Below are 11,185 nucleotides of genomic sequence, written 5' to 3'. Positions count from 1 at the left end.
CTCTCAAACACCTCTGCAACTGGTAGCCCCAGGGTGATTTAAAGGCCCTGGAGCTCCCAACCATACCCAAAGCCCCAGGACCTTTCAATCTTGAGAGGCCCCGCCTCTTCTGGTTGAGGCCCTGCCCCCACTCAGGACCCCAGCATATTGGTAAGTCCTTTAAGTAACTTTCACCCCGGTATGAACACAGATCTGTATTGATAGTCACCCCTTTTTGTCAACTGTTGGGAATGGGCCACCCTAATTGACTTGGCCTCAATAGCATTGACCCTTCCCACTAGCTAAGGCAATGCCCAGCTTTTCATGTGCTGAATATTTATACCTGCCTACTGTATTTTCCACTCCGTGCATCTGCTGAAGTGGGTTTTAGCTCATGAAAACTTATGCCAAACAAACGAGTTAGTCTCTAAGGTGCCACAAGGACTCCGTTGTTTTTATAAGGGTCCAGAACATTCTAGGAGGTTAGTGAAAATGAATCTATACCTGGACTACCTGAAACATTTTACTCCGTTTATTCTCCCTTTGTCACTAACAACAGAAGCAGCACCCCCCAACCCGGCACCTCCAAGCTCTGCACCACAGGCAGTCAGGTGCCTCACAGTCCCTAAATCCAGCCCTGCTCTTATGAATGGGTTCAGCTACCACAGAGTCGGAGCTGGCTCTTCCTGACGCTGCTCCCACGCCACAACCTTGCCCACAACCATTCCACGTGGCCTGACGTGAGGCGAATTCTGTTCTATTTAATGCCGTTAGATGCTCCCCCTAGTACCACCGGGGCGGGACTCGCTTCCCCTCCCCCCGCCGCCTCGGCGATGCACAGCGGCCCTCGGCGGGGTCCAAGTTACTATGGTGATGGGAGGCCGCCGGCCGCTAGGGGGCGCTGTGAGCCGCCACCGAGTGTGGGATGAAACTGAAAGTGAAGGGCTCAGGCTGCAGCAGCTGCCGTGAGGGAGGGAAGCGGCCCGCGGGAGCTGTCTCGGGCCCGGCTTCTCGCTCCCTCCCCTCTCTCCCATGAGCGCTTGAGCGACGCGGCTCGAGCATGTCGGATTGTTTCGACCGGGCTCCCGGTGCTGGCCGAGGCCAGGGCCGGGGCCGAGGTGGCGGCGCCCTGCTGAGCGGATCCGGCGCCGCGGAGAGCGGGAGCAGCGGGGCCCGTCTCGGAGGCAGCGGCTTCCCCAGCTCTGGGCCCGCCGAACCGCAGCACAAGCCGGGCTTCCTGCAGCAGCAGGAGCCGCTTCGGCCGCCCAAGACAGCGCCGCCGGGCACCGGAAACGCAGGTACTGCCCGCCACCGGCAGCGGAGCCCGGGGAAACCCTCAGTTCCTGGGCGCCGGGGCTCCCCTCCTGCAACTACAGGGCGCCACAGCCCCGGGGAATCTCCAGCTTCCGGGCACCGGAGCCCCAGGGAACCCCTTCCCCGACCGGGCACCGGAGCCCGCTCCTTCGCCTACTGCCTGCTTGCTGGGGCACCGTCCTGCCTACCGCGCGATCTGCTCTTCTAGGGCCAGCACAGCAGAGGCCCCGAGACCCATGTCTGCGCCGCTCGCCCAGGGGCCCTGAGTGAGCAGCGACCTAACAGCCCATGATTCAATCTAGTCCCCCCACCCTCAACTGAAACAAGCAGAGCCAGGGGAGGCACCTGCCCAGTCCCCCCGGACGCTATAACCTCCTCGCTGACGCCTGTACCCAGGTTGTTAGATGTGATGTTGCATTATATAGCGCCATAGGCTTCCCCTGACCATCCTCTTCTGCGTTTTCTATCTAGCCACACGTTTCTTTTATTTGGCAGCAGATTGTGAGATTTGTATCTCAACCTTTCATAAATGGTTCCCTCCTCAGCTCTTTTCTAAAGCAATTTTTTCTGTAAAAATAATTTACTGAAGCAGATAACAAAGAAACAATGATAAGCATTAAAATTTTTACTTCCACAGTTCAGCTAACTAAAGAGAACAAAAGAATAAAAATACATGTGAAAATGCAGATAACTTTTAAAAACAAGAAATATAGCTTGATCAGTTTCTCAAGCAATGACTTACAACAGGGTGCATGGTCTGGTAAAATATACATTCAGCAATTTTCATAGTACTTGTCAATAAATGACAGTCTTAGACTTATTTTTAAAAAAGTTGAGAAATCCACAAGATTAGCCAAATGTTTCTTCAGACATCTGTGATTTAGAAATGATGATTTTTGTAGTTTCAGACTTTTTGTATAATTGTCTTAAAGGGGACCTGCAAAAAAGGGTGAGGGAATAAGCTTTTCCTTCTTTCCAATGTAGAAAAAAGTCCTGAAATGTGTTTTGTTAAAAACAAAGTCATGTATGTGTTGTTGTGGTGTTTGGTTTTTACGGTTAGAAATTCAGATCCTGTCTACTCTGGGAATTTTTGTGATGATTAGAGAACTATTTAAGGCTCGGATCCTACAAACACTTACTGGATATGCTTTGCTACCATGAGTAGGCCTTTTGTTGTAAATGAGCTTACTTATGGTAGTAAACTTAACCAGGTGTATAAGTGTTTTTATCAAAGCCTAAATTATGATGATATAAGAAACTGAAAATTGAGTGATTGAAAGGCGAAGAGATTTTTAGTCAGATTGTATAGAAGTGTCTTGTTAAAATATTTGGGAGAAAATCTTTGCTAAAGGTTCAGAGCCTTCTCCTATTTTAGTTAAGGTACAAGAAATCACAAAAATCTGAGATCCTTACAAGTTTTCTGTCAAAACCAGTGAAGACCAGACTAAGGTGTAAATAAGCCTAAAAGGTTTTTAAAGACCACAATACTACTTTTAAAAAGTTCTCTGCAGGTTGCTTTGTGTGACTCCTGAAGTGATTTTGCTTTCTCTTCCATCCCTCAAGAATATGAATTCCATTATACGGTTGTTTACTTGCGTGAAATTGCAGACATTTGATAAATTCTAGGATTGAGGTGTTAACGTAACATGATGGCTTTTAAAATCTTTACAGAACATATGCCGCAGACAAAAGTCCCCCCTGTATCCCAAGATAAAATTGCAGCTCACGATCGTGGATCAGCAATGGCTAAACCTCAGTTGGTTGTGGCACCAGTGGCAACGTCAAAATTGTCAGTGAATGCACCTGAGTTTTATCCGTCAGGATATAATCCTAGTTTTACAGTAAGTGTTTAATATTCTGTCTTTGGTATCTAGCTGGGTTCAAATTGTCAACTTGTTTCTCATAATTTTTTGGTGTGAGATGTCAGAGGTTTGAAAGCACTAGATTACCGCCACCAACTTCAGCCATTCCAGAGGTCAACTTCCTGCAGCAATAAATTTGAATGTTAAGGAATCTGAATGAATACTACAGAATACATGAAAGTCTTTGTAGTGTGCTGATTTTCTGTCCCAGATAACTGCATTCCTTCCTGATTTCACCACACATTGATTTGACCAATATCCCAGCAGGCAGTGTCTTCCTGAGTCTGTAATGCTTCTTCATGACCAGCTTTTAAGTATAATGCAAGGTGGACCTATCTGACCATCTATGCTATTGTCTTGAGTGTTATCTTTGTAATAATTCCAGTCCTGGGGAGGCAGCTGAGAATTTCTGCAGTCTCCCTTTCCATTTATTCCATGATAATCACTCACATCATTTAGCATTCCAATTATATTGTCTGAACAACCAACCCTCAAACTTTAATGCTGTTGTTTTATAAATGGTGGGACAACTACTTTTTATAAAAACTGTTTTGAGAAACAGGTGGAGAAATAAAAGCTGACATGCTTTTGAACTGGCTAACAGTGTAAACACTTTTTGTACATGGATGAAACTAGATTTGAGTGACATCTGTGATTGGTAGCTTCCAGTTTCTAATTTATATTGCCAATTTTAACATCAGCTTTATTAAAACATGGGGAAAGAGAACCTATTGGTAATGGATATAGAGTCTGCCACCTCTAAATCAGAAGCTTGTATACCGACTATTGCTGTCAGCTATTCTATCACCTAATAACCAGTAAGCTGAATACAAGGGGTAGCAAATGGTACCATTTGTCAGTTTCTGAAGACAAAGGAGTAGGGATGAGATTGATCTAAACTTTCTGTGAAAGAAGTGGTCCCTCCAGAGCATGATGCAGGCACATAAATATTGCCTTCTTTGCTCCAGTTTGTCATGTCCTACATATTGGTTAATGTTTTTTGACTTTATGCTCCTGTTTAAAATGCTGGTACACATTTTGTATGACTTAAGGACCAGGACAGAAGAATACGTTGCTTTCTAAAGATATGTTAATTTGAAATATGTAAATCAAAAGATGCAGTACTTTAAAGCCGACTGCATAATTGGTGTAGGATAGAAAACTGTATATCCTATTTAATGTGTGTGTATTTCTCATAAATGAGAATCATGAAATGTCTTAAAATTTATTATTTGATCAGATGACACTTACAACCAAAAGATTGTTGATTTCAGTTCATTAAAGATCCCCTTAGTATTTTTTGCAGAAGTAAGCAGTTGAACTCTGTTATTAAGATCAAATTCAAATTATGTAATTACTTTGTGCCTAAGAGTCTCCCAATGCTTTTATTTACAGTATTAGCTCTGTAGTCTTATCTGCAGCATAGTATTGCTGTGCACTGTTAAATAGCTGCTGTAATTCAGAGACAACTGAAGTGATTCTGGCAGGGAAAGAGCAAGTCCTGTCCTTGGTCAGCCCAGCCCTACCCACACAGTGTAGGTACCACCGGCCAGGGCGTCCCCAGATTCTTCCCTTCGCCCCTGCTCACAGTGGTGATTTACCTTTCCACTGCCTGCTTTGGGAACCCAAAATCAGGTACCCACATTGCTGGGGAGGGGCATATGACCCTGCTCTTGCGTCTTCCCTTTACTTCCCCATCAGAGTGTCACTTTTCTGCAGGGAAGCAGAGAAATATGCAGTGGACATGAATTCTGTGCATACGCAGCGGCTCAGAATTCCCCAGGAGTAGAACATGCAACAATAACATTACTGTAACTCCAGCAGAAGGCTAGAGTGTTTTCACCTCAGTAACTTTCAGAGTCAGGTAAACTTCTTTCCTTGCCTACCACAATTCATTGGCAGAGGGGATTGAGTTCAATAGAAGTTTCATAAGATTTACTGAAGTATAAAGCTACACATTGTTTCTACAGATGATTATGCAGAGGCACCTACCTCTCTCTGCTTAAGACTGCGATGAGCTTGCATTGTAAAGTCCTATCAGATTCAGCTGGTCCGTATATAATCTGAAGGCAGAGGAGTATGTTTCTAGAAAAGCTAAAGAAAACTTTTTTTAAAAAAATGATAAATTATAGGTTATTAAAACAATTATCTACAAATCTGGCCCAACATTTCAAGCTAGGGTATGTTGGGACAGTGCTTACTATTTTACTATATCACTTACTAGGGGTGGGACAGGCTTGCAGCCAAGGATTTGACACATAGCCTTTCAATCTGTTTCTCTGTCTCTCTCTAAAACAAACATTTGTTGCTACCTCTTCAGTCTTTCCGTATCATAACATCTTTAATATTCTGTGATAGACTCAGGCCAGTGGGGTACAGGAGTCTGGTAGAGGGCAAATATACTGGTCACTGGATGAGTAGTTTTCTGTTCCCTGAGTGACCAGAGCAGGGGCTGCACTAGAGTAATCAGGAACCTGCTAGAACCAATTAAGACAGGCTGATTAGATCACCTGCAGCCAATCAAGGCAGGCTAATCAGGGCACCTGGGTTTAAAAAGGAGCTCACTCCAGTCAGGTGAGGAGGAGCCAGAGGAGAGGAAGTGCGTGTGAGGAGCTGGGAGCAAAAGGCACAAGGAGCTGAGAGTGAGAGGGTGTGCTGCTGGAGGACTAAGGAGTACAAGCGTTATCAGACACCAGGAGGAAGGTCCTGTGGTGAGGATAAAGAAGGTGTTTGGAGGAGGCCATGGGGAAGTAGCCCAGGGAGTTGTAGCTGTCATGCAGCTGTTACAAGAGGCACTACAGACAACTATAATCCACAGGGCTCTGGGCTGGAATCCAGAGTAGAGGGCGGGCCTGGGTTCCCCCCCAAACTTCCCAACTCTGATCAGACACAGGAGTTGTTGATCCAGACTGTGGGGAAAATCACTGAGGTGAGCAAAATCTCAGTTCCAGTCTTGTCCTGCTGCTATTGACTTTATCTGAAGGATTGCATACTATGGGCCTAATACAGAGCTCTTTGAAATTAATGGGAATCTTCCAACTGATCTTAGTGGCTTTGGATCAGACTGTATATGAATTTGTGAGCATATTGTCTTTCATTAGCTGATTGCCACTTAGAAATAACCAGAATCACTCTGGAGTTCCTGGCTATAACAGAAACCTTCTTTTAGTTGAGATACTAGTGAAGACAGTGATACTTACCTCCTTTGTAAAGTGCTTTGAGAGCCAATGAAAAGTGCTATATAAGAGCTAGGTATTACTTATTATTATTTTATTATTAGCGGCCTGAGGGTTTTTTAAAATTTAGTGCTAGATTTAAATTGGTCCTTTTGTGTATCAGGTGCCACCAAGCTGGTCCTATATTGGTGGTAGTAGTAATATGTATAATGCATTTTTCCCTCCCATTTGGTACACAGTGTCCTCAGACATAATTCCTTCAAAACTATAGTACGCTAGAGCTATATATGATGGATGTGGTACAGAAGTTATCCTTTAAACTACAGAGGGGGGGTGTTAATGCAGGGACATGTCTAAGCTAACTGAAGCTTGAGGCCACCCTCAAAAAATGAGTTCAGTTTTATCCTCCTACTATTATCATCTTCCTCCCATCTCCAAGTCCTTCATCTTTCTGCCAAATGAGGGTGTCCAGTACATCCCAATAGCTGTTGCTTCTGATTGTCAGCTGTTTCTTTTACTTGTTGCTGTGTCTGCACTCCATTCTGGCTGTAGAAGCAGATTTCAAGGATGCTGTTTGAACCTGCACATGTTCTTCTGTACCTTCCTATGTGAATTGTGGTTGCTGTGCAGTAACTCAGCAGTTATGGGAAAGAATAATTTTACTTTATTTTACAATGCTTAATTTTTTTCACATATTCACATGATGGTTTACTGGATTATTATAAAGACTGCAATACTACTTAATGTAGAAATAAAATATCTAGCAAGCTGTTGGAGAATTTGTTAATTAAGCATTGCATATAATAAAAATATGGATGTAAAATCATTGTCAAGTTTAGTGTTTCTCAAATATTATTTAAAGTTGACAATTGTGTTTCGGTAATTTTTTGTGAACTCACTGTAGAAGGGATTTGTCATCTTATGGTCTGAAGAAGTCTTTACAAAGTCACAGTTCCCCAAAAGTACTCTTGGTTCAGTTTGTTCCCTTCAGCAGGGTCTGTAACTTATCAACTATTTGTCGGCTTAATTTAGGTAATGTATAGTCCCATTAAATTAAACCAGATAAATGTTTTTATTTAATTTTAAAACAAGTTAAGGGGAAAACATAAAATGTTGTGAAAATGTTTTTGGGAGACTGTTAAAAAATGTTATTTGGAACTCATTCCTACAGGAAGTCACTGAGGCCAAGAGCTTAGCAAGATTCAGAAAAGGATTGGAAATTTGTATGGATAACAAGAATATCCAGAGTTATATATAATGCTTAGTGCTAACAGTTTTTGGAGGGGATATTAGCCTTCATGCTTTGTGGTTAAAACCAATGTCTAAGTATTAGAGATTAGGATGAGATTTCATGTTGGGCGGGAATCATCCCACAGCTGTCCATGGCAGGATTCTTATACTTTCCTTGGACATATCTGGTGCTGGCCACTGTTAGTATGTTAGATTGCCTTTTAAGTAGCCTCTAACCGTAGGTATATTTCTTCATTGCTCTAGGATTCCTCTTTTGAAGATGGATGTGATAGCTATCCAACTCTGACAGAATACGTACAGGATTTCTTAAATCACCTCACTGAACAACCAGGCTGTTTTGAAACTGAAATAGAGCATTTTGCAGAGACACTGAATGGTTGGGTCACTACGGATGAAGCATTACAAGAGCTTGTTGAACTCATCTATCGACAGGTAGCCTGTGTATTACTCTGTTTATAGCATTTTTCTGTTGCAGAATTTTGCTATAGAGCATGAATTTATTAAAATATGTAAGATACAAATCACCAGGAATCCTAATTTTCCCTGATTTTATTTATTTTATTTTTTTTAAAAAAACCAAAATTCTCAAATGGAAAAAACATAAAAATCAATGTTTCTCCAAAATTAAAATGAAATCGGGTAGCAGGAGCCCCGCTGCCCAGGGCTGACAGCATCAATTTCCCATATTCCTTTGCATCTGCTGGTGGTACTGGGTTCTATTATGGATTTTTTGTTTTTTTTGGTTTTGTTTTTTTTTTAATGCAAAAACTAAAGATTCTCTGGAAAAACGCAAATTCTGCAGGTGCGTGGTTTGGTTGGTTTTTTTGGCAGCAAATGGATTTCTAGGATTGCTGCATATCACTGTATATCAGCTAGCATTTCTGTGCACATGTAATATTTTTATAGTATAGTTCCATTTATATGTCAGATTGAAGTATCTGGGCAAAGCTTTTGCCCTGTAAATTGAAAATAGTGACTGGAAGTGGGTTACTCTTTCATAGCTGCGAGGAGGAGGATAAATATCACTTTGTTTGCACTGCCATTTCCAGCTGTATTCATTTCTCTCTTGCTCTCTGACAATGCCTTGCAACTTAGGCGTAGATGTTATGTCTACACTCCCCCTCCCCTCCGGCCCCCCCCAAAAAAAGAGACACAGTGATGAGTCTCAGAGTCTGGGTCAATAGACTCAGGCTTGCAGGGTTGTGCTACAAGGCTAAAAATAGCAGTGTAGGAGCCCAGGGTTCTGAAACCCTGCAAAAGGAGTGAGTCTTCAGGTTCTGGCCTGTACCCAAATATCTCCACTAGTTTATTTTTAGCCTCATAGTGCAAGCCCAGTGACCTGGGATCTGAGACTCAATGCTGCGGGTCTTCCCCCCAGCCCCACCCCCTGGTGCAGATATATCCTTAGTATGAGATTCACTGTTATGTCAGACTGAAAAAGATACTTGTTGTCCTACTTCTAAGTCTCACTTTTTTAGTTTGTTTACCTGTCGTGTCCGCAGGTTCGGCCGATCGCAGCTCCCACCCACAGTTCACTGCTCCAGGACAATGGGGGCGGCGGGAAGCGGCGGCTAGCACATCCCTCTCCACGCGCTGTTTCCTGCTGCCCCCATTGGCCTGGGACGGCGAACCGTGGCCAGTGGGAGTCATGATCAGCCAAAACCTGTGGATGTGGCAGGTAAACAAACTGGCCCGGCCCGCCAGGGTGCTTACCCTGGCGAGCCGTGTGCCAAAGGCTGCTAATCCCTGATCTAGACCATCCTGACAGGTGTTTGTCCAACTTGCTCTTAAAAATCCCCAATGATGGAGATACCACAACCTCCTTACGCAATTTATTCTGGTGCTTAACCACCCTGACCGTTAGAAAGTTTTTCCTAATGTCCAACCTAAACCACTCTTGCTGCAATTTAAACCCATTGCTTCTTGTCCTATCCTTAGAGGTTAAGAACAATTTTTCTTTGTGCTAATGAGCTAATATCAATTGTTCTTCCAGGGCTTTTGACTTAATTTCATGCAACTTTTGTAATTATTACTTGTTACAGACAGTGAAAAATAGCATGTTGTTTGAAATGAAAATTGTATCCAGCTTTAAAATAGAATTTGAGAATGATCTTAAAATATTTCAAGAGGGTGTAAGTTTGTACATTGGTTTTGGTGTCTGATGTGTGAGATAATTGAAGAATATTGAGCTGAATGTATGGTTGATCTGTCATATGGGAGCCTAGCCTGTATATAAAGTTTCTCATATTTTTCCAAAAAGACTGATTCCAGTTAAGCAAACAGTTCATCCAACCCTCCCTTCCTTCCTTCCTTATCAGTGCTTCAATTGGCAGCATCACTGTTATTTCTCCAATTTTAATTCTCCATGGAGCACCATGAATAGAGAATCTAGTGTATGCAACTCAAGTTTATTGAGGTGGGAGGAAGGGAGGAAATAGGTAAACACGTGTGTGTGTGTGTGTGTGTGTGTGTGTGTATATATATGTATATAAAAAAAAAAAATTCCCCTCTCATCCCTATGGGTGGTATGTGTCTTCCTCAACCTCGGGTCCTCTACCAGAGGCCTGGGAGTTTGAGGGTTCTGCGCAGTATCTTAGCTGTTCCTAGCACTGCACTCTTCTGGACAGAGAGCTCTGATGTTGTTCCTGGGATCTGTTGGAGCCACTCACCCAGCTTAGGAGTCACAGCCCCGAGTGCTCCTACCACCACTGGGACCACTTTGGCCTTCACTTTCCACATCCTCTCTAGTTCCTCTTTCAGGCCCTGGTACTTCTCCAGCTTCTCATATTCCTTCTTCCTGATGTTGCTGTCACTTGGCACTGCTATATCTATCACCACTGCTGTCTTCTGCTCCTTGTCTATTACCACGATGTCTGGTTGATTGGCCAGTACCTGCCTGTCCGTCTGGATCTGGAAGTCCCACAGAATCTTAGCCCTGCTATTCTCCACAACCTTCTGTGGAATCTCCCATCTGGTCTTGGGAGGGTCTAGCCCATACGCTGTGCAGATGTTCCTGTACACAATGCCAGCCACTTGGTTGTGCCGTTCAGTGTATGCTGTTCCTGCCTGCATCTTACATCCTGCCACTATGTGTTGGACTGTCTCTGAGGCCTCTCTGCACAGTCTGCACCTTGGGTCCTCTCTAGTGTGGTAGACCCCTGCTTCAATGGATCTGGTGCTCAGTGCCTGTTCCTGTGCTGCTATGATCAGTGCCTCAGTGCTGTCTTTTAGTCCAGCCCTTTCCAGCCACTGGTAGGATTTCCCAATGTCAGCCACCTCAGCTATCTGTCGATGGTACATCCCATGAAGGGTCTTGTCTTGCCATGGCACTTCTTCTGCTTGGTCTTCCTCCCATGTCTGCTGCTGCCTCAGGCATTCTCTCAGCAGCTCATCTTTGGGGGCCATCTTACTGATGTACTCCTGGATGTTCCGGGTTTCATCCAGGATAGTGGCCTTGACGCTCACCAAGCCCAGCCCGCCTTCTTTCCGGCTGGTATACAGTCTCTGGGTGTTGGACTTGGGGTGGAAACCTCCGTGCATTGTGAGGAGCTTCCGGGTTTTCACATCGGCAGCCTCCATGTCCTCCTTTGGCCAGCTCACTAT

General features: G+C 43.9%; 1 protein-coding gene across 2 annotated transcripts in view; it reads left to right on the top strand.

Moving 5' to 3' along the window:
* The first annotated feature begins 908 nt into the window (after positions 1-908).
* Positions 909-11,185, top strand: part of PAIP1 (poly(A) binding protein interacting protein 1) — a 41,403-nt gene continuing 31,126 nt past the window's right edge. The window contains exons 1-3 of one of the 2 annotated variants that reach the window (XM_032780831.2): positions 909-1,277; positions 2,965-3,134; positions 7,826-8,014. In XM_032780831.2, coding sequence (XP_032636722.1) covers positions 1,040-1,277; positions 2,965-3,134; positions 7,826-8,014 — 597 coding nt within the window. In that variant the 5' untranslated portion in view covers positions 909-1,039. The remainder of the gene's footprint in view (positions 1,278-2,964; positions 3,135-7,825; positions 8,015-11,185) is intronic. The other variant, XM_075066937.1, reaches the window with a different exon arrangement.

Source organism: Chelonoidis abingdonii, chromosome 6 (assembly GCF_003597395.2).
Source record: "Chelonoidis abingdonii isolate Lonesome George chromosome 6, CheloAbing_2.0, whole genome shotgun sequence".
NCBI lineage: Eukaryota > Metazoa > Chordata > Testudines > Testudinidae > Chelonoidis > Chelonoidis abingdonii.
Note: the sequence above shows the minus strand (reverse complement) of the source record. Positions and strands in the feature narration are given on the sequence as shown.